At 43.0% G+C, this 23,486-nt stretch overlaps 1 protein-coding gene across 3 annotated transcripts in view; it reads right to left on the bottom strand.

Moving 5' to 3' along the window:
* Window positions 1-23,486, bottom strand: part of NUP155 (nucleoporin 155) — a 261,773-nt gene that overhangs the window by 62,490 nt on the left and 175,797 nt on the right. For all 3 annotated transcript variants that reach the window (XM_033932712.1, XM_033932698.1, XM_033932703.1), the window contains exons 23-26: window positions 22,619-22,810; window positions 20,853-20,991; window positions 18,448-18,583; window positions 3,173-3,326 (exon numbers count right to left, since the gene is read on the bottom strand). In XM_033932712.1, the coding sequence (XP_033788603.1) occupies window positions 3,173-3,326; window positions 18,448-18,583; window positions 20,853-20,991; window positions 22,619-22,810 (621 nt within the window). The remainder of the gene's footprint in view (window positions 1-3,172; window positions 3,327-18,447; window positions 18,584-20,852; window positions 20,992-22,618; window positions 22,811-23,486) is intronic.

The following is a 23,486-nucleotide window of genomic DNA, read 5'->3' as shown; positions in this document are numbered from 1 at the left end:
GGCTGCGCGCCGTTGGCTCCCTTCCTATTAAGGGGGGAGTCCGGGCGCTGACGTCAGTGGTGACGCGGTGTGGGTGGGCGGAGCTAACTCTCGCCACTACCCGCTCCTTGCTCCCACCGTCCCCTTCCTTCTCCTTCGCCTGTCTCCTCTGACCCGCTCTCCTGCTGCTACAGCCGCCGCTTGCTCAGCTCCCCTCCTTGCGGCTGCTGTGTTCTTCGCCCGCGGCTCCCTTCCTATTAAGGGGGGGAGTCCGGGCGCTGACGTCGGTGATGACGCGGTGCGGGTGGGCAGAGCTAACTCTTGCCACTACCCGCTCCTTGCTCCCACCGTCCCCTGCCTTCTCCTTCGCCTGTCTCCTCTGACCCGCTCTCCTGCTGCTACAGCCGCCGCTTGCTCAGCTCCCCTCCTCGCGGCTGCTGTGGTTGCTGTGTTTAGCATTTCTTAAATATGTATGCATGTAATTTTGTAAACCGCAGTTATTATGTGTTATATATATTTTTAAATAAATAAATAAGAATGGTGAAGTTTCTGGAATCCTGTGGATTACAGGACGGGAGACAACATGGATTCACTAGAGGTAGGTTTTGCCAGACAAATCTGATCAATTTCTTTGACTGGGTGACCAGAGAATTGGATAGAGGATGTGCACTAGATGTGGTATATTTAGATTTTAGGAAGCCTTTGATAGTATTCCAAAAACTTAGTGCCTTCGGGATTGGTCCCAAAATGATGGGCTGGGTTAAGAACTGGTTGAGCGGAAGGCGTCAGAGGGTAGTGATCAATGGAGATTGCTCTGAGGTGTGTGCCTCAAGATTCTGTTCTTGGGCTTGTTATTTTTAACATTTTTATAAAGGATATTGCTGAAGGGTTGCCGGGTAAGATTTGCCTCTTTGTGGATGATACTTAAATCTGCAATAGAGTAGACAGCTGGATGGTGTGAATAACACGAAGAAAGATCTGGCGAAGCTTGAAGAATGATCTGAAATTTGGCAGCTAAAATTTAGTGCTAAGAAATGCAAGGTCATGCATTTGGGCTGCAAAAATCTGAGGGAATGGTACGGTGAGACCTCATTTAGCATATTGTGTACAATTCTGGAGGCTGCACCTTCAAAAAGATATAAAAAGGATGGAGTCAGTCAAGAGGAAGGCTACAAAAATGGTATGTGGTCTTTGTCATGAGACATATAGGGACAGACTTAAAGATCTCAATCCGTATACGGGAGAGGGGAGATATGATAGAGACATTTAAATACCTACGTAATGTAAATGCGCATGAGTCGAGTCTCTTTCATTTGAAAGGAAACTCTGCAATGAGAGGGCATAGGATGCAGTTAAGAGGTGATAGGCTCCAGAGTAATCTAAGGAAATACTTTTTTACAGAAAGGGTTGTAGATGCATGGAACAGTCTCCCAGAAGACTGTCAGAATTCAAGAGGGCCTGGGATAGGCATGTAAGATCTCTCAGAGAGAAAGAAATAATGGTTACTGTGGATGGGCAGACTAGATGGGCCATTTGGCCTTTATCTGCCATCATGTTTCTATGTTAAAAAAAAAGAGAGAGATCTGATGTCCACTCAAAGAGTCCCATCTGACCCCTAGTAAGGCAAAGGCATCTGCCAGTTCTAATATTCTGGAGTCCAAAGAAATGTTGGCTCAAACAAAATTTCACTTGGACTTTTTAGTTTAGCTGCCAGACATGTGAGACCAGTACTCTGCATACCTTCAGCTCTCTCTCCCTCTTCCTCTCCCCCTTGCTTCTTGGGACAGCTTAGAACTTAGTCCTCAAACACCTTCAACCAGAAAATACTATGTTTCCCAGAGGTAAAAGCTGTAAACTAGTTCTTCATACTGTACTAAAAAAAATAAAATGATCCAATCCATATGGACCTGCAAAATCAGCAGAAGGCCATCATGTGTTGGAACTGGGACCTCCCCAATGTCAGCTAGCCCCACTGCCCCAGTCATGGAGGATGACGGCAAGGAGTCTTCTTTGCAGCAGACATTGCTAGAAGTGTGGGTTACAAAAACCAAAATAATAGACCTGGTTGTCTGGACATTAGATGGAAAGTTGAAAACTTTGCATACTAGAATGGAGGCCTTTGAGGGCTGCCTGCAAGACAAAGTGGTAGAACAGGAACATGTGCTTTGGAAGCAGATAGAATGGCTATCAGATAAGCTGGAAGTGCAGGGAAATCATAGTTGCACATCTTATCTATGCATTTGTGGTGTATCAGACCACTCTAGAAGGAACTTATACTCCTGACACTTTCTCTCCTCAATATATAATTTCCTAGAAATAAACTAAAGGTGGTGTCACTCTTTGTGCTTCTTCCCTTGTAAAGCAGCCTGGGCCCATAAATACTGTGTTCGGCTTTACTATCAACCCCTTGCATAAAAGTTAAATTAAAATCCCCCCCCTAATGAACTTCCCTTCCTGATGGTGAAAATTCTCTGTCAACACTGAGCAAAATAGGTCCTCTGGCCCAAATTAGGAACACATATATTTACCAAAATGTACAACTGCTCATTAATCACACCCACCATCAAGAGAAACATCCCTCAACATCCTGCTTAACCACTTTATTCTCCACCCATAAGCACTTATCAAACAGTATGCTCACTCCCCCCTTTCTAGATTCCTGAATATTAGAGGCATTTCTTTCCCTCCTTTCCCACCCATCCCCAGCCCATGAAACTTCTTACCAGTCTTTCTCTTCAGGCCGCCAGTAGAATTCCTTCACTCCTCCAGCTATCGGTGGCTGATCCAGAAGCCCTCCATTTTACGCAAAATGTGTCAGAGGGAAGATTTCCAGGTCAGCTGCCACTAACGTGGAGGAGTGAAGAAACGCTGCCGGTAGCCTGAAAAGAGCGAGGGAGTGCGACTGCATAGGACCCGATGCTGGAGCAAGGTACCACACCCATGGGATCCCCGAAGGCGTGGAGGGGATCTCCGCAGACTCTATGGAATTCCCTTTGTCCTCATGTAGCTCTTCATTCTAAATATTCAAGTAGACTAACATGGCAATCACAATTCTGTTTAATTTTTAGCAAAGTATTAGAAACAAATATTTCAGATAAACAATGTTCTTCTAAATCCAGCTCAAAACAATGTTCTTCTTCTAAATCCAGCTTTGCTGAAGACTAAGACTGATTAGCTTTGGGAAAAGACGTACGTGATGCCCTGCTTCTTCATTGCTTAGCATGTTGGGGTCTGATGACAGTACTGGTGGGCCTGGCTTCTTAGGTACACTTGGAGATTGGGGTGCAGCTTTACTTTGATTTACCAGTTCCTGAAGGGTATCAGTGATGCACTTATAACTGTTTAATCTGCAAGCAGAACAGAAAGAAAAGGTGAATGTTATTCTTACCTGTCATTTTCTTTTCTTTGAGCCCTGCTAAACCAGTCCACAATAATGGGTTATATCCTCTGACCAGCAGATGAAGGCAGATAAAGTTTCCAGTGAGATCACTGGTATAACAGCGGTTGCAGCCTGGAAACAGGGACAGCTCCATCATAAGATGAATCAGATCTGTATATCAAGGAAGCCTGGGCCACTCTGGGGTAATGAGAATGACCAGGGAGGGGTGATGCACAATCCTGAGCAGCACCTGGCTCACAAAGGCTATGGAGAGAGCGCACACTAGAGAATGACATGGGGAAAAAAATTTGTCCTCATCCCTGCGAACGCGGTCACTGTCCCCGCCGCGTCCCTGTGAGCTCGGTCCCTGTAAACCATCTGATCCCATCCACACAAGCCTTGAATAGTTATGATTTTATATTGAACTTATTTTATTAAAGTATATAAAGAAACAATATTCTGTACAATTGTCATTTTATAAACACAAATGATACAGAGCAAGGATCAACAAAACCCTGTCTCCCCTCCCCTTCACAAATATCCCCTCCACTATTGAGAAAACTGTATAAGCCTAATTATTACAGAATGCTAAACAGAAAAATCATACTAACAAAATACTGCAGTCACATATGACAGGAACAGTGTTAGGGGAGTGCAACTAGGGCAACTACCCCAGGTAAGAGAGAGCCCTAAGATAGCTGGAAGCTAAAGCAGCACAACCAGGGCTTTGCAGTCCCCAGTTATATCTAACACCAGCTTTAGCAGGATACATATTTCAAATCTGACATATTCTAATCACAAAATAGAAAATAATTTATTTTTCTTCCTTTTTTGTCTGGTCATTTTATTCTTCACATCATATTGGTCTCAGGTTTTGGGTTCTGTTCCCATCTGTCTACTCTTAACTCACTTGCCAGGATCTCCTGACCATTTGACATGACTTCTTTCTCCATGCTCACCATTCATCTTCCATCTGTGTATATTTCTTCCCCCATGTTCAGCAAGCATCTCCCTTCTCTGTCTCCTATACTTCTCTTTCTAATATTTCCCCTGTGCCCATCTCCCTGCGTTCATCTTCTCACCATTCTATGATCCCCTCCTCCTATGTATAGTATCACTCCTCTATATCCCTGTGCCCCCCCTTGTCCAGCATCTTCCTTCTGTGTTCCTATTCACTTCCATGTCTAGCCATCTTCTCTGTTTCCATATACCCTCCCATGTCTAGCATTACCCCTGTGTCCATATACCACCTCCATGCAGATGCACCCCCTTTTTGTCCCTGTTCCTATGCTCCCAATCCATGCCCATCATCTCCCCTTTTTTTATATCTCCCTATCTCCAGCTTCTCCCCTCTCTTATTCCCTTACGCCAATGTGTCTCTCACACTTTCTCTTTCTTCCCTCTGCTTTGTTCAATATTTCACTCACTTTTCCTTCATCCCCTTGGCTCAGCTTTTCTTTTTCCCTTTCCTTCTCTCTCTTCCTCCCTGCAGGTCCTGCACCTCTCCCCCTTCGTCCCCTTCCCATGGGTTCACCACCTCAATCCCCTCCCTTCAGTGCCCAGGTTTGGATCTGGCACTTCTTTCCCTCCAGCTACATTCCATACACCACATGTTTCCCTTCCCCCCAATCCCCAGACTAGATCCTGCAACTATCTCCCTTCCCTTCAGCTCCAGCCGATCCACGTCCAGCAGCCCAAGCAACTCCCTCCCCCCTTCACGGGTACAGCAGCAGCCTCCATCCCTATCGCCGAGCCAACAGCCCACCAACCCTTGCAATGGAAAATGGCAAACCCCTTTCCCCCCAAACAAACCTGCAAGTGCGACTCCTGGGTCGGCCCCATTGTGCCTTCCGAGGTAAGCATACCAGCCTGTTGGAAAGGAAGCTTCCTGCATGCATGACGCAGGGATGCTCAGACAGGAACCTTCTTGCCGCCGAGTCGCTCCTTCCGATGCAACTGGTGTATATCATGTCTAGGGCCTGACATAATTTTTCTCTTTGTAAGCTCTATTGGTAGATGTCCAAGAGAACCATCAAGAGTTGTGAAAAGCGCAGAAGTATTTTTGGCACCAAGAAATCCAGTCTATTGACTTGGGCATCAGAAGCATCAGTCCCCATGGCCCCAGAGCTGCATCAAATACTGGGGATCAAACAAAAATCCCTAGGTAATAATTTAGAAAAGTTGATAACAAAACAGAACCTCCTTGTCCTCCCATCCTATTAGCTCTTTCTTCATTACTAAATTTTGCACGTTTTAATTACAGGACTTTGAGTTTTGTGTGACTGCCTTCCATTTTAGCCGTTATATCAAACCAAACAGTTGGATGATCACTACTGCCCAGATAGGCACCCACTTGGACATTAGAGACACGTTCCCCATTTGTCAGTAGCAGATCTAGTATCGCTTTTTCCTTTGTCGATTCTGTCACCATTTATCTGAGCAGAGCTCCTTGAAAGGCATCCACTATCTCCCTACTTCATTCCGCAGACGGAAATTTCCAATCCAAATCTGGTATACCCTCAGTGCAATAGTAAAAACTATCAGGACGCTGGAAAACAAGTGTTCTAGGCTTAAACTTATTTGAAGGGCTATTTCTCAAGCCCTACTATGCACCATCATAGGCGTACATATTGTGCAATAAATCATAAAATGCAACCCACTTAATAGTGACAGTGATTCATGAAAAATATTCAAAATGAGTTCTGACTTATCAACTGTTCCAAATTAAATGCTCACAGGAAAGTCGTCCCATCCCTTTTATCATTTTCATCACACTTCTTTGCAACTCTGTAAAGCCGTGACACTATGCACTGCTGAATGGTAACCTTATGCACTATTATTGTAACCTTATGAGTGTTAACTGTAATCCTATGTAATGTAATACTGTAACACCATGAATGTTAACCTGTAACCCATTCTGAGCTCTCTGGGGCGGATGGTATATAAAAATCTAAATAAATAAATACATTGATCTCTCTTGGATTTCAGCGCTCTCTTCTATCTTAGTTTTGCTGCCATCTGTCCTACTGCAATTTAGTGTATGGCCTGATGGACCCTTCCTCCTCCACCGCTATCACATTGTCAACTGGTGTATCTAGGAGCTTAGTCTTGGGACATCTTTTGTACTTAATTTCTTGGTTCTTTCATCTCTTTTCATAGTTTTCAGTACCATCTTTATGCCAAAATGCAAACATCTACCTCTCTACATCAGAAATTTCATCAGGAATCAAGACTCAAATCTTATGACGTTGCTGCTCAGAACATAGCTAAGACAGAGCTTATCTTTTCCCCGTAAACCCACCTCTCCCCTTCCCCTTTCTCCGTTTCTGTAGATAACATGTCATCCTCCTGATCATCTCAGTTTGTAACCTAAGGGTAATATTTGACTTCTCGCTCTACATATAGCCAATGTTAAAATGTCATTTCTTTTAGGGGTAGGCATTTGACGCATTAAAATTTTAATTAGTGTTAATAATTTTAAACATGTTAATTGCATTAAGCACCTTGCTCCAGCACCATATATGCAATGTTAATAATTTTAAACATGTTAATTGCATTAAGCACCTTGCTCCAGCACCATATATGCAGATTTGCCCAAAAGACACAAGGCTAACTTCAATAAGATGGAAATGCAAGTACTAATCAAGCTGGTCATAAAACAAGAACACATCTTATTCGTTGCAGGCTCTCATTAGGCCTTCCCTGTCCAGAAGAGATGTATTTGGGAGTACATTATGGACAAAGCAAACGTGGTGGTTGCTTATCCCCAGGAACTATAAGATCTCAAGAAGATCTGGTGAGACCTGAAGAAGTAAGACTGGAACAAGGTCTGCCAGATCTCTGAGGTGTACAGCAGGGCAATGCCTCTACCCGAGATCTCATTACAGGAGGACTTGGTGTATGAGCTTGTCCAGGCCAAAACACTGCCGACAGAGGGTGGCTTCAATATGCCTGTGTTTGCTCTTCCTCCCTCCAGGGAAAGATCACAGTGAGTGAAGAGGGGATTGGGCATCTATATCCATTCTACCTGGGCTGATGAGTTTTGCACCGGGATGGGGGGGGGGAGTTGTTAGAGGACATGAGAATGGAAGATTATGTTTATACCTTCAATAATCTTCTTTCTGTTAATCCCTGTAGGATTCCATATACTAGGTGTTCAATTCCAATCTGGGAGTTGCAGAAATCCACAAACTTTTCTGAGCACATGCTCCATCCCCTTAGCCTGAAAGCTAGTAAACATATCCAGTTAAGACCCAAAGCCAAGCAACCTGAACAAATCATGACAAGGAGGTACGGGGGAGGATCCCCAGCAACATAAGTAATTCTTGAACTGGTTTGCTCTGCAGAATATTAATAAGCAATAAACAGGCACAGAGGCAACTCAGAAAAACATTTGAGGAACAATATAGAACTAACCTGATGTGCAACGAGCACTGCAAGAGAAGCTTTCGGTAATGCATTTACTCACAGTATCTGTCAACTGGCTGGAAAATGTTCAAGCCTGTAAGGAGAATCATCAAGGCAGAAAGAAGCAGGCTATTCCAACAACTGATGTACACAGAGAGGGTGGGTCATATGAAATCCTACAGGGACTAACAGAAAGAAGATTATAGGTATAAATCTAATCTTCCATTCTGTTACGTCCCTTCCAGATTCCATATGCTAGGTGACATAACATCTAGGGAGGGACAGCAGAGCCTGCCCTCAACACCGAGGTCCCAAAAGTGGCATCAGAACGAGCTACCACATCCACTCGGCAAAACCGGGTAAAAGTAGAGCAACTGCAAAAAACTTCTGCACAGATTGCTTGAAGAAATTGTAACTGGATATGTTTGCTAGCTCTTAGGCTAAGGGGGTGGAGCATGTGCTCAGAAAAGTTTGTGGATTTCTTCAATTCCCAGATTGCGGGTTGGGATTGAACACTTTGCGTATGGAATCTGGAAGGGACGTAACAGAAATATGGTTAAGTGTAGGTTAGTTTCTTCTGAATTACAACCACTAAATCGTCCTGCATGACAATAGTGATTGTTCAGCAATATGGTTGGGGAGAAATCAGTTGGGGGGAGGGGGACAGAATGCAGGAAATTCTCCGCCTATCCTCCACAGATAGTTGTGCCTACGTGCAGCCTTTGACCCTGCTTGCAGCCCTGAGTCAGCAATAACAATCAACTAGTAGCGATTTTCAAATCCCATTTTTGGATTAGAATTTCCTCCTAGATTCAGTGTCCACCTCCCCCCCAAAAAAAAGTTTGAAAAAGAGAAATTTATCAATATCCTGCTTAGCTTTACTTATTCCACGCTAGTGTAGTAGAAAAATGCAGAGCATGCTACAAGTTAGTGGAGCCATTCAACAAACCATTTATATAATATAATGGACAGAGGTGAAGATATGGTGCTGATAAACTTGAGAATATTTCAACATAGACAAATTCATAATGGTAATTTTGAGCAGCAGCCCTGGTCTGACCATCATTAGTAGCAAGTTTCCTGCTCTCCCACCCTTTGTATCTTAATGCTCAAGCTGTATGAAGGTAGAATTTATTGTGTGTATTGGGGGTGTTGCTTTAAACAGCAATCAGTTTTCTGTTTATTGCTATAATTCTGAAGATTAGACTTAGTGGAGCTTAACAGGAAATGTCCTAACCTCACTACAGTCACCTCTATTTTAAGGCCGAGATCCTGGGAAAGGAAGATGATGTAAACTAAACAGATTTAAAAAATAGAAGAAAGTTGAATGTGAAAGACGGATATAGGGCAGGAAGTGAAGAAAAAAAAGGAAGAGAGTGACTAGACAAGAGGCCCTGGAAAGCAAACAGAGATAGAGGAAAGCAGAACAAGAAATATCCCACAATTAATTTTGATTAAAATTTTTAATTGCTGCTCACCTGTAATTTTTTTCTATTACCACCAAAATCTACCCATTCTTTTCTGAACACACTGCCAAACCCTTTACCACGTTCTTGTCACTTGCTTAGGATACTACAACCTGCTCCCCACAGGTCTCCTACTGAATCATCTCTTTCTCCCCTTCAATCTATTCAAATTCTGCTGTAGCAATCTACTGTCAGCATTGCAGCACTCATACAAGCCCTCTTTCTCAAGTCACTTCAATGGCTCCTGATGCAGTTCAAACTTCTCTTACTAACCTACAAAAGCTTTCATTCTGCAGCTCTTCATTACCTCTATTCTATTCTCTCCCTACATCCCTCCTTGGAAGCTTTCCTCATCAAGTCATTCTTAGCCTCTACTGCCAGCTCCACATTTTCTTCTTTTCACCTTTATGCACCATAAACCTGAAAGAAACTTCCCAAGTTGATGTGGCATGCTCTCGCCCTCTCTAGTCCTATTTAAATCCAGGCAATAAGCCCACTTTCTTAATAATAATAGTTTATTTTTATATACCACCAAACCATTAGTTCATGGCAGTTCACAATAATAATGCACTGGGCATTATAAGTACAAGGCCATACAGCAATGTTAAAAATAGAAATGACACAAATCTAAGTAATACAACACTAAGCAAAGAAATAGCAGTATCCTAAACTTATTAAAAAATGGAATTTGTCTGATAATACAAATTCAGCAAATAATCAATTAGAAACTTAAATGGATTACTAAAGGTTATAAATTAAAATCAATTCTATGTTTCATGTTTTTTTAAATAGATAAGTTTTAAAATTTTTCCAAAATTGATAATAGGAAAGGTCCAACAACTTCACTCCCGCAACAAGTTCGCTGTCCTCTTGCAATTTGACCTCTCTGCCGCTTTCGACGTTGTTCATCACGACATTCTACTTTACCAACTTTCCGAGATTGGCATCATCTCCACTGTCCTTGAATGGTTCTCAAAATTCCTTCGTTCCTGCTCCTACATTGTCAACATGAATGGTACCTCTTCCTCCCCCTGGACACCAATCTGTGGAGTCCCGCAAGGTTCACCTCTTTCTCCTAGCCTCTTCAACATTTATATGTCCTCCCTAAAACTCCTCCATCTATCCCCCCTTGAAACAATTTACACCTATGCTGATGACATCCTTGTCCTTCTCGAGACCGACTCGAACCTCACTGATCTCCCATTGAACATATCCTCCTGTATCTCAAACCTCCAATCTTGGGCCCACACCGTCCAAATGAAATTGAATGAATCCAAGACAAAACTACTTTGGCTTGGCCCAAAATTAGCTCAGCTACCCCCCTCAATCCCACTGCCTTCCGGCTCCTCTCTGCAGCTCGAATTCTCCAGCAAGGTCCTGGGCGTTATCATTGATTCTACTCTGTCCTTCAACGACCACCTCAACTCCCTGATAAAAAAATGCTATTTCAGCCTTCACATGCTGAGGTCAGTAAGATCCTGTTTCCATCAAAAACATTTTGCCGTTCTCGTCCAATCCATCATCCTCTCCAGACTGGACTATTGCAATTCCATCTTCATATGCCTAACGAAGAAAAACCTCCACAGACTCCAGCGGATCCAAAATGCCACGGCCAAGCTTATCTTTGCCAAAAGTAAATTTGATCACGTCTCTCCACTCCTTTCCAAGCTTCACTGGCTTCCGATAACTTCCAGAGTCCACTTCAAATGCATCAGCCTAACCTTCAAGATCCTCCACGGCATCCTTCCTCCATTAATTCCACTTTCCTGGAATTCCTCGAATCTTAGTACCTCCAGACCTACCCAAAAATCGAAACTATCCTTCCCCTCACTAAAAAGCATTTCCCACCCAGGAAAACTGGGGACTTCCCTCCTCTTCAGATTCACCGAGTTCTGGAATAACCTCACCTCCCCCCTTCGGAACCTGAGTGCTCTCCAACCCTTCCGCAAACATCTGAAAACCTGGCTTTTCTCTAAAATCTAACTTCTCCCTCCTCTCTGACATCCTAGTTCTCTAACATTCTTCTCCCCTCCAATCTTCATCTAACCCTTTCCCTGGAGTTCCCTTCTTATTACAATCCCTGTAAACCGTGCCGAGCTTCACGACCATGGAGATGGCGTGGTATAAAAACCTAAGGTTTAGTTTAGGATGGGAAAATAAGAACATTCAAACATGAATTCATTACTCCAGCCTGGAATGCCAAGGCTTTTACTGACGGAAAAGAGAACCAACCTGGTCTTTGAATGCTTTTTTTAATATTATAAAATCTAAAATGGGAAGGGAGATATGAAGGTGCTAGGCCAAATAAAATTTTAAAACAGATACAACCAAATTTAAATAACACTCTGGATTCAAATGGCAACCAATGAAGCTTTGCAAAACGAGCAAAACATTCGCAATATTGGTGCTTCGCAAACCGAGCTTACCTCGATGTACGAGCACCTCCCCCCTGCTATCCGGCACCCCTCTGCTCGCGTCGCCCCCCCCCCCCCCCGCCGTGATCCGATATCCTCCGTACCCATCACCCACCCGAACGTATCACTTACCCCCCCATCTGGCATCCGGCACCAAGGCACAGGACATGCCGGTGCCCGAAGATCTCTCATCCTTTTTGCTGGGCCTTGGGCTCCGAGAATCTCAGAGAGAGTAGGAACTAAGGCCTTGAGCATGCGCAGATGATCAAGGCCCAGCAAAAAGGATGAGAGATCTTTGGGCACCGGCATGTCCTGTGCCTTGGTGCCGGGTGCCAATGGGGGGGTAAGTGATGTGTTTGGGTGGGTGATGGGCACGGGGAGGATATCGGATCGCGGCGGGGGGGGGGGGCGATTCGAGCGGGGGAGGATTCCGGATCGCGGGGGGAGGGGGGGGTGGATCACGCGGGGGGGGGGCCTTCGTGAGCGGGGGGGGGGGAAGCAATGCCGGTTCGCGAGGGGGGAGGTAGAGCAGTGCCACTGGCCTCAGGGGGGGGGGAACGAATCAAGCGAGTTTCCCTTACTTTCTATGGGGAAACTCGCTTTGATATACGAGTAATTTGGTTTACGAGCATGCTTCTGGAACGAATTATGCTCGTAAACCAAGGTACCACTGTATAAGCTAATATGATCATGTTTTTTAAGATTAAAAATGAGGCGGACTGCTGTGTTTTGTATTATTCTCAATCGACTGATTGTTTTTTATAGGAACCCAAATAAATGATATTACAATAATCTAATACTGAAAGAATAGATGATTGCACCAAAATTTTAAAAGACATAAAGTTGAAGTATTTCCTTATGGAACTTCCAAAGAATAATAAAACATTTCTTGATCAATAAATCAGTGTGAGCTTTGAATGACAGTGAATGATCTAATGTGACCCCTAATATTTTTAAAGTAGAAACTATGGGGTAGTTGTGTCTGTTTAAATGAAGCATTGATTCAGTAAGTTTTTCCTCGCAAGCCCTAACAAAAAACTTTGTTTTTCCCGGGTTGAGTTTCAGTTTAAATGTAGACATCCAATTTTCCATTTATGTATGAATAAATGCAATCCGATTCATCACTTCCGTTGTAAAGTCAGTTAAAGGGACATGTATGGTTATGTCATCTGCACAAATATAAAATTTTACTTGTAAGCTATATAGTAAATAACCCAGTGATGCTAGATAAACATTAAATAGGGTTGGAGAGAGTGGTGAACACCTTATTTTCTGGTTGTGTCATATTTTTCGCTATGATTAACGAAATTCTCTAATCTCTTACTTGTTCTGTCTGTTACAAATAGATTTTAAGTTATGTCTCCTATGTGTTTATGTATATATGTGTTTAGTGCTACATATATCTAGTAGAATGACAGAAAATAATTAAAGGACAGGGATAGAAATAGAAGCAATAAAGACAAACCTGAATACGAAAAAGAGATCAGGTTCTTACCTTGCTAATTTATATTTTCTAGTAGACAGGTGTGTCATTCTGGATGAGCGGGTAATATGCCGGTGTTTGTGAGCCATGCAGATGAAATCCACTCCAACTTTAGAATCCCTCCATCTTTAACAGAGAGCTCTGCTGCCCCTTCAGTTAGTTCCAAAGCGAGCAATAACCCCATCTAGAAACACCTGTGAAGAAGGGATATGGGGAAACTTCCTGAAGAATTCTGTCTTGCTGTAAAAACATAATGGACATGTTAAACACTGCCATAAAACAATTAAAACATGAAAACAAACATGGCAAATAGAAACCTTTATGGAGCTCAAACAATACCTCAAAATACTATAGAAAAGTCTATTCTGCTATAAGGAAGGTTATAAGGGAGGGAAGGGGTTGCTTGGAGACTTAAGTCATATACTGAAGAGTTATGGTATATGTTTTGCATTGTTAGAAACCCCATGGTTTCATCTCTTATGTGTATTGCTTGATATTGTGACTGGAGTTTGATAATTTTTGCATTGTATTTTGCTGTTCTTATAATAAAAATTTATTTAAAAAAAAGAAACGTCTATTTTGTTTACCATTAAGGTTTGACTGACATCCACATGTCAGGTTGGATACGAACATTCAGAATGAGACAGTAGGCATGCGCAGGACACCAATGACAGGGTGGGGATCCAGAATGACACACCTATCTACTTGAAAAAATATTAACAAGGTAAGAACCTAATCTCTTTTTCTAGTGCAATAGGTGTGTTGTTCTGGATGAACGGGACATACAAAAGCAGTCAAAGAATCTATAGCAGGACCACTGTGCTGGCCCGCAACACTGAGGGCCCAAAGACGGAGTCCTCCTTTGCCACTATATCCATGCTGTAAAACTTGGAAAATGTATGTAGAGTGGACCAAGTTGCTGCCCTACAAATCTCCTCAGGGAAAACTGCACGAGTTTCTGCCCATGAAGAAGTCACACTTCCAGCCGAATGCGTCTTTACGGAAACTGGCAACTGCTTCCCACAAACAATATATGCTAATGAAATGGCCTTACAGTCCCATCTGGAAATCGTGGCCTTGGAAGCCGGTGCACCGCGCTTAGCCTAAATTCGTTGGTGACCTCAAGATATTGGAGAAGTACTCTTCTAATGTCCAGCTTCTTCAGAATCCGGTCCTTTTTCTTCAAACCTCTGGACTGGAACGCCGGTAATCTGACTTCCTGATTGACCAGGAAGGTCGAAACAACCTTTGGCAAAAAGATGTATTCTACACAAAAACTCCAGCTTCAGTGAATTTAAGGAAAGGTTCTCTGCAAGAAAGGACCTGAAGTTCCGAGACCCTTCTCACTGAGGTAATGGCCTCAAGAAAACCCATTTTGAGCATCAGGTCCATCAAAAACACTTCCTTCAGCGACCTATATAGAGCTTGGCTGAGACCCTGTAAAACCACATTAAGGTCCCATGAAGGGTATGGAGGTTTCACTGAGGGCCTGACACACAGTGCTCACTTGAGGAATATGGCTATGTCTGGATGAGAAGCTACTGTAGCTCTTCGGTCATGAGCCCTAAAACAAAAGCACTTGAACTCTAAGGGATACCACTGTAATTCCCTTGTCAAGGCCAGCCTGGAGGAAGACCAACATCACAGAGACCGGAGCAGAGAAAGATTCCTCATTTTCCTTGATGCATCAGTGCTGGAAAGTTTCCATGCGTTAGCTTAGGCAGATATCGTTGACACTATTTGGACTTGAGCAAAATAGCAAGGACTACCTCCGAGAATCCCTTGCACACTAACAACTCATGTTTAAGAGCCATGATGCAAGAGCAAAGTGATCTGAATTTTCTATGACTACTGGTCCCTGAGAAAGGAGGTCCAGCTGCACATGCAGTCTGAGACTGGAACATGTCTGAAGACACACCAGATCTGCATATCTGGTGGCCATATCTGCATCTGCATGGCCAATCTAGGGCCATGAGAATGACCCTTCCCCGACTGCTTGCAATCCTGTGAAGGATCCTTCCCATCATGGGCCATGGTGGAAACATGTACAAAAGCTCACTCTGTGGCCACAGTTAGACCAGAGCATCTAGATTTGCACTTGCAGGCTCAGACCTTTGACTGAAGCAGCTGTCCGCCTTCTTGTTCTGAGCTATTGCCATGAGATCAAACGCTGTCCGACCCCAGCGATGAACAACAGTTTGGAAGGCTGATGCAGATAGCATCCACTCACTCGGATCCAGTATCTGTCTGCTGAGGAAATCGGCTTGGATACTGTCCACTCATGCTACATGCGCCGCTGAGAGTGTCTGAAGATGAAGCTCTACCCACTTGAAGAGTAAGTGGACTTCCAGACCCAGCTGGGCACTCTTAATGCCTCCCTGGTGATTGACATAGGCTACAATAGTAGCATTGTCTGAGAAGATGCTTGTCCTTCCAGAGTCTTCTGAAGTTTCTCTGGGTGTTCAACCAACAACCCTGAATTGGACAACGGTTGTAGTAAGCCCCCCAGCTGAACCATCTGGCATCTGTTATCACAATTATCCAGGAAGTTATGCAGAGGGGAATGTCTCTGGCTAACATCTGAGGTGAAACCACCAGTTCATACTGGCCTGGATTTCCGGTTTCCAGGGCAAGGATATCTGCAGGGAGTCTGACTGAGGTGACCAGCGCAATAACAACATGCTTTGGAGAGGAAGCATGTGAGCTTTCGCCCAGGGAACCATGGAGTTGGCTTGGCTATCAAGCTCATTATCTGAGCACAATGCTTCTGTCTGCATGCCTCTGGAAGACAGACACAGAGGAGGGAAATTTGATAGTGACGTAAGGAAGTATTTCTTCACAGAAAGGGTTGTAGATCACTGGAACAAGCTTCCAGAGCAAGTGATCAAGGCCACCAGTGTGCTTGACTTTAAGAATAAATGGGATGTCCTAGTGGGATCCCTACGAGGGTCGAGTTAAGGAACTAGGTCATTAGTACTCAGACGTAATGGGGTGGGTCAGTAGAGTGGGCAGACTTGATGGGCTATAGCCCTTTTCTGCCATCATCTTTCTATGTTTCTATGTCTGCCATTTTGAACAAGACACCCAGGTATTCCAGAGACTGTGCTGGAGTTACACGTCTCTTTCGGAAATTCACTATCCAATCCAGGTTCTGTAGAACTGAGCCATTTGCCCGATCCAGAGCATTCTGCAGGCTGAGATCAAATAAGCAGAAACTTTGCTTATGACTCTGATGATGAAATAAAGAGTATTCACCACATAATAAACCCCTGCCAATAGTAGTTGGGGCAAAGGCTCACCAGCACTGTTTTACTACTTGGGATCTAGCTAGGTACTTGAGACCTGGGTTGGCCACTATTAGAAACAGGATACTGGGCTTGATGGACTTATGGTCTGTCCCAGTATGGCAATTCTTATGTTCTTAAACCTCCACAAGATGGTATGGCATGTGTGGGTAACAAAAGATGCCGCTATGGCCTCTTTCATTCCTAAGGCCAAAGCCTTGACCTGTCTTTTGAGAATCATATCTACTCTGCGATCCTGCATATCTTTTATCACACCTCCCTCCCTTGACAGGGACATGCTTGTGGTAACCTGTGCTACTAAGGAATCTACCTTGGGCTGAGCGAACAGCTGGTGACACTCCTGTGCCGTCGGATACAGCCAAGCCATTGTCCTGGCTACTTTAAAGGACCCTTCAGGAGCATCCCAAAGCTCCATGACCATTACATTGATATCAGGATGTCAGGGAAATGAAGAATACTGAGCTCTCATAATAGAGGAGAGAGCAGAGGGGAACTTCTGGGAATTCAAGTTTAACTCCTGCAGAGAATCAGTAATAAGATCCAACAAAGTCAAAGGTTTGAACACATAGAGGACTGTGGGATCATCCCCTTGACCAAGGGTCACCAATGGGTCTAATGTACAAATACCTATCTGCGATCCTGCATCACTTGAAAGGGAGGGTGCACCATGGGACAGTAAGGGCATGGTAAGAGACCCTTCATACTCTGAATCTCTCTCGGAAAGGCCACCTAGATCCTAGCCAGCCTCAGACAGTGAGGTAGATGCATTCTGAGAGCCCCCATCCCCTCATGCACCTTCAGGTGCGCTGCCAAACCTGAAATAAAAAGAAAAAAATAGCGATTTCAGGATGTTAGAGGAGAGTGAACCTAAAAGGATAGGCAGAAACCTTTAAAAAGAAGATTTTCAGACCCTTCCAATTTTCCTCATAGGCTATGACAGCCTATGACTGTGATCTGTGCTGGCAATGTGCTCCAAAGGTAGCTGGATCTGGAACATAAGAATTGCTGCTGCTGGGTCAGACCAGTGGTCCATTGCGTCCAGCAGTCAGCTCCTGCGGCAGCCCCCAGGTCAAAGACCAGAGCCCTAACTGAGATCAACCCTACCTGCCTACGTTCCAGTTCAGCAGGAACTTGTCCAACCTTGTCTTCAATCCCTGGAGGGTGCTTTCCCCTATAACAGCCTCCAGAAGAGCGTTCCAGTTTTCTACCACTTTGTGAAAAAGAACTTCCTTATGTTTGTATGGAATCTATCCCCTTTTAACTTTAGAGAGTGCCTTCTCATTCTTCCTACCTTGGAGAGGGTGAACAACCTGTCTTTATCTACTAAGTAATGTAATGTAATGTAATTTATTTCTTATATACCGCTACATCCGTTAGGTTCTAAGCCTATTCCCTTCAGTATTTTGAATGTTTCTATCATTGCTTCAAAACAGAACATCCTTCTAACGCTGAATCTTCAAGCTGCCAGTCTGACCAGTGTTTGACTGAGCCTCCAGCCCCTGCAGATGCAAAACACAGGGAGGCAAAACACAGCTAGCACCCTGCTGAGCCCTCTATGGATGCCTAACAGCCTGCATTCAAGCCCCTGCAATGCAGAAGGCTTCTCAAGCTGGCCACAAGGGATCAGCCTGTCAGCTGTAGACTGTAGTCTGCTTCTCCTCCATGCAGGAAAAGTTGTACTCTCGATTAGGGGAGCTCTTATCACCAAAATGAAGCAAAAAAAAGGACACAAAAAGACTGAAAATAGCCCCCAACAAAAATAAAGAAATAAGCAGAGCATATCAGAAAGACTCCTTCCGACTCGCGTGAAGAAGGAGAAACTGAAGGGTGGCAACAGAGCCCTATGGTGGAGAAGGAGGGATTCAAAAGCTGGAGTGGATTCCCTTTGCATGGCTCACGAGCACTGGGATATTACCCACTCATCCAGAATGACACACCTATTGTACTAGAAGTGGTCTTTTGTTGTTTTGTTTTTTTAGAAAAGAACACCTAAGATATTTGTCTCTGAACTTGCCTCTCCTGAAAGGCCTGCAGACCTAGTGCATCTTCTTCAGGCTCTCCATTTTTGTAGAAATGAAGACCAAGGCCTTGAGGATCCTTTTTCTCTGCAGCAGTCAGACATAGTTCCACCACTCCCTCATAGAAACGCACTGAAAATTAAAAACAATTATAATAATAATTAACTAGAATTTATACCAACAGCTCAATATCCTCTAAAGTTTGGGGGAAATGTGTCATACTGATAGCACTGAGAACCAAAGTGCTCCATTTGTCCACAGAACAATGCAACAATAACACAGGCTTCTTGACATTGCCTTACTCATGTATTTCAAACTTGTTCTGAAGAAGAAAACTTTGAGAATACAAGGAAAACCTATCTTCATTCTCCTAAGAAGTCTGGTCTTTCTGAATAAACCACTAATTAGAATTTCAAAACAGTGCTCAATTATTTTTACCTGTTTAGATACCATTGCACTGGGAATAGAACTTTTATTTTTTTTATTTAATGTTAGTATTTATATACCACTTACAGTCTAAGTGGTTTACATTCAAGTACTCAAGCATATTTCCCTATCTGACCCAGTGGGCTCACACTCTTCCTAATGTACCTGGGGCAAAGGGGGATTAAGTGACTTGCCCATGGTCACATAAAGCAGCATGGGATTTGAACCCACAACCACATGGTGGTGAACCTGTAGTTCTAACCACTGTGCCACACACTCCCTCAATGTATACATCCTATCAACTCTTATCTTTAACTCCCTTAACAAGTTTTTTTCTTTTAAATCTGCTTTATAGGCGGTCAGTGGCTAAGCTGTTTGGAGAAGCTAAAGGAAGTGGGGCTGGGGCAGGACAAGGCCGGGGTGAGGCCTGAGTCCATAACGGTTTGACAATATGCAGAAAGAAGGGTCAGCAAAACAGTTACAAGTAATACATTTTATTAAATTTAGATATTATATATGCATCAAATTCCAAAAAAATACAGTTGTTAGAAAATTAAACAATGCAACTTCAGTAGCGATATAGAGATCTCTTAGGCAATTCAAAAAAAGCAGATTGAAAAAAGTCTTCTCTCTTACACATCCCACTTGCTTTCAGCCATTAGATCACATCTGATGTTATAATAAATTTAAATTACAGTGGAATCTCAGTTGTCGAACATAATGTGTTCCTAAAGGCTGTTTGGAAACAGATTTGTTTGAAAACTGAAACCATTTTCACATAAGAATTAATGTAAAATGGATTCATTTGTTCCTGAACAGCTTATTTAAACCTTTTATAGTACTTCATGCATAAGATTGGTTACAAAACCAATGGAAATGCATAAAATATTACACAAAATTAATGAACACAATAAATAGATAAAATACAGAGTTGATGGAGTAAGTATAAAGTAGTGAAGAAGGAAAGAGATGTTATTGTTTGGAAGAAGAGTCCCCCCTTCCATAAAAACATCAGGTAACTGTCCTTCTGGGGGTGGGGGGTTCTCTTTCTTTTTTCTGTCTATTGGCACCACTTGACACTTGACTTGAGATTCATTGAGCCTCTATCTCACTAAAAACCTGTCCAATGAATTTTGTTTTTGCCTGCTTTTTTAAAATGTTTCTGAAGTGAGAAATGACATTGTCACTGAAAAGGTTTATCATGCAGTTTGCTATAGCTTTGTCAGGGTGATATCTTTCCATGAAACTTTGCACCTCAACACATTTCACACACATTTCGTGATCAAAGAATTAGGAACATCTTTTCTTCCTTCCTCTGTCACTGAAGACATTTCCTCCACTGTCTTTTGCTGCTCCTTCTGAAGGTATTTCAGTTCTTGAGTGGTGAGCTCTTTCCTGTGGTGTTTCACTAGCTCCTTCACATCAGCATTGTCAACTTCCAAGCCCATGATTTTGCCCAGAGACACAATATCATTTACAACAGCAACAGACTCAGCCTCAAAGCCCTCAATATCTCTGTCTGCTACACAGTCACAATTCCCTCCATGCCAAGTTCATGGTCCTTTAAGTCTCTTGCCCCCAAGCTTTGTCAATGATACTTAAGAAATGAAGGATGCTGAATTGATTTTTCCAGAATTCTCTGTGTTAATTCTGAATCACAGGTCATTTCAAAACACTTTTGAAACAGTGCTTTGGTGTAGTTTCTTAAAGTTTGAAATGACCTGCTGGTCCATGGGCTGAATTAGAGGAGCCATGTTAGAGGGTAGGAACTTTACTGTGATAAAATCAAGCTCCTCAACCAACTCATCCTCTAAGCCTGGAGGGTGAACAGGAGCACTGTCCATCACAAAAAGGCTTTTTATCGTCAAATTTTTTCTTGAAGGTATTTTCTCACACTTGGAACAAAGACTATGAATCCACTCAATAAAAAATTGCCTAGTTACCCAAATCTTACTATTGGTAACTCTCCACATACCTTGTCGATATTGTGCACAGACATTAGAAAGATCCACTTGATGACTGATTTTTTTATATTCTTTCAAGGACTCTCTGAGCATCCTGTTCTTTTCATGTTTGTTCTGAACCTGCCGAGATCGCTGAAGCAGTTCATTTGCCTAAAGGAGAAATTAATAGACACCTAACAAGTTATTTAAAATTATCTTAGCACAGGGAAATTGCTCACTGTAATCTGAAGTAAGTCTTTTCTCAGTACAGCGGGATGCTCAGTTGTGCTACAGAAATAAGCAGTAGTAGAAATAATAAAAGCATGGTTTCAAAGTAATCAAAATATCCAGTGATATATGCAGAGATACTGTGGTAAGAAAATAAATACAGACAGTATAGATGTGAGATTTGTTGTTCTCTAGATCAATAATAGGCATGACACTTTCATTAACTCTCCCAGACTAAAAGAATTTAGGGCTGGATTCTCTAAAGTCACCACACATTTAAAGATGGTGCTAAACCATCAGTAAATGCACTTATTTTACCACTCGGTTATCAAAAAGACGCCCATGGCCCCTCCCATAGATATCTTTATATCACAGGTTGGCAACAAAATACACAATGCAAGTCCTATATTGTGCTTGATTAACACTGAACAGTCTGTGTATTTATGCTCACTGCTCTTTTAACTGAGTAAACATTTTCACAATATGTATACCATATAGTGTTGAACAACAATACAGATTAACATAATAAATGACACCTGAGCCAATCAGGGACTTCCTTAGGGAGGAGCCTAAGCAAGTTTTTAAATTTAAAATTCGACAAGAACACATTGATCAGGATTCACAAAATGAGACAAAGAATTACTTTAATATTAGAATGGGAACTGCTATGAAAGTTTAGTTCAGAAGAACGCAACTGGCAGTCTCCGTATGAACAGCTGAGTATATATGACAGCATATTTTTGACGATTGATTGGAAGCGAATGAGAGAGAGGAAGAACCGGTGACGTCAAGATTTCTGATGTCACTGGATATTTAAATTGAGGCTGCTAAACCACTTGGCCATCTTTGCTGCAACACTGAACACAAAAGTGTGTGCCGACAAGCAGTAAGTTTCACTTATACCATGAGAAAAATGTAAGAATGTTGTGGTTTCCAGATTTAATAAAGAAGAGTTTCTGTTTTACAGGAACACATTCATCCATCCTGATGCAAGCTCACTGGCTGGCCATCATAGGAGGAAGGAATTGGAGGATGCTGTACACGGATCAAGCAGTAGCAGAATTTTTAAAAAGGGAGCGCTGCAGACCAACAAGATAGGCACTGAACCGTGTTATTAAATTACTTTACAAAAAATTGGCAGGAGGGATGCCCACTCCCTTCTGCCACCAGATGTTCCCCTGGCTTCCCCGAACCACCCTCCACACCTTTACATGAAGACAGCAGGAAGGATGCCCAGTCCCTCTTGCTCGCAGGCCCACCACTCCAAAATGGCAGGCCGTGTATCCTGGTATGCACTGGGAGGGGCCTAAGGCCCTGATTAACTCAGATGCCTATGGCCCCTCCCAGACCTTAGGAGTTTGAGCCAATCAGGGCCTTAGGCTCCTCCCTCTGTATCCCAAGATGCACCTAAGGTTCAGATTGGCTCAGATGGTTAAGGATCCTCCCATTATAAATTGGCCAAAAAATCATCCCACGGCGACCCACATGGTCTTAATGGCCGTTTTTAGTGAATTTAGCTCCAAGTGACAATGAATTTAAATTAATCTGGGGGAAGACAGGTATACCATACCTTTGAACAAATGGCATCATCTGTGCTGTATAGCAAAGGGCAAATCTCCTGCAGATGTGAACTGATCCCATCCACCACTGCATTGTCTCTGATGTAGCAGCTGATAAGGGAGGCAATAAGTGCTCCAGTCAGCTCTTTGTCTCGAATCACAATGTCTTTGAAACTAATAATCTTCAACTGTTCTTGAAAGTCCTGTGGAAGAAGGTGAGCACACTTTTACAAAGATCAGGCATGTTTGTATTTTAGGATCATACTTTCTCCTAAACAATGTTTATAAAATTTTGGGGTGAATGTAAGATGTAAGCAGGAGCACAGCACCTTGTGACTCTAGGTAAGTCACTCAATCCTCTATTGCCCCAGGTATGTTAGATAAATTATGGGCTCATAGGGACAGATAAGGAAAATGCTTGAGTACATAAGAACATAAGAAGCGCCATCTCTAGATCAGACCTTCGGTCCATCAAGTCCGGCGATCCGCACACGCGGAGGCCCTCCCAGGTGTACACCTAGCATAATTTGTAGTCACCCATATCCTTCTATGCCTCTCATAAGGAGATGTGCATCTAGTTTGCTTTTAAATCCTAGGACAGTCGATTCTGCAATAACCTCGTCGGGGAGAGCATTCCAGCAAACCACTTAGATAACCTTGATAGGTGGTATATAAATACCTACAAAAAAATAAAAATTGAACTGGATCCCTTTAGCTTGGACATCTGGCTGAAACAAAAGTTATCCATGGAGGCATAGATATATGCTAATCTCAACAAAGTCTGCGATTTATAAGAAAAACCATGCTGGGTCAGACCAAGATCTATTGAGATCAGCATCTTGTCACACACTATGCATTGCAAATCCAGGGCCAGCCTAT

The sequence above is a fragment of the Geotrypetes seraphini genome, chromosome 1, assembly GCF_902459505.1.
Source record: "Geotrypetes seraphini chromosome 1, aGeoSer1.1, whole genome shotgun sequence".
Taxonomy (NCBI): domain Eukaryota; kingdom Metazoa; phylum Chordata; class Amphibia; order Gymnophiona; family Dermophiidae; genus Geotrypetes; species Geotrypetes seraphini.
The sequence above is the reverse complement of the archived record's forward strand: the minus strand, read 5'-3'. Positions and strand labels throughout refer to the sequence as shown.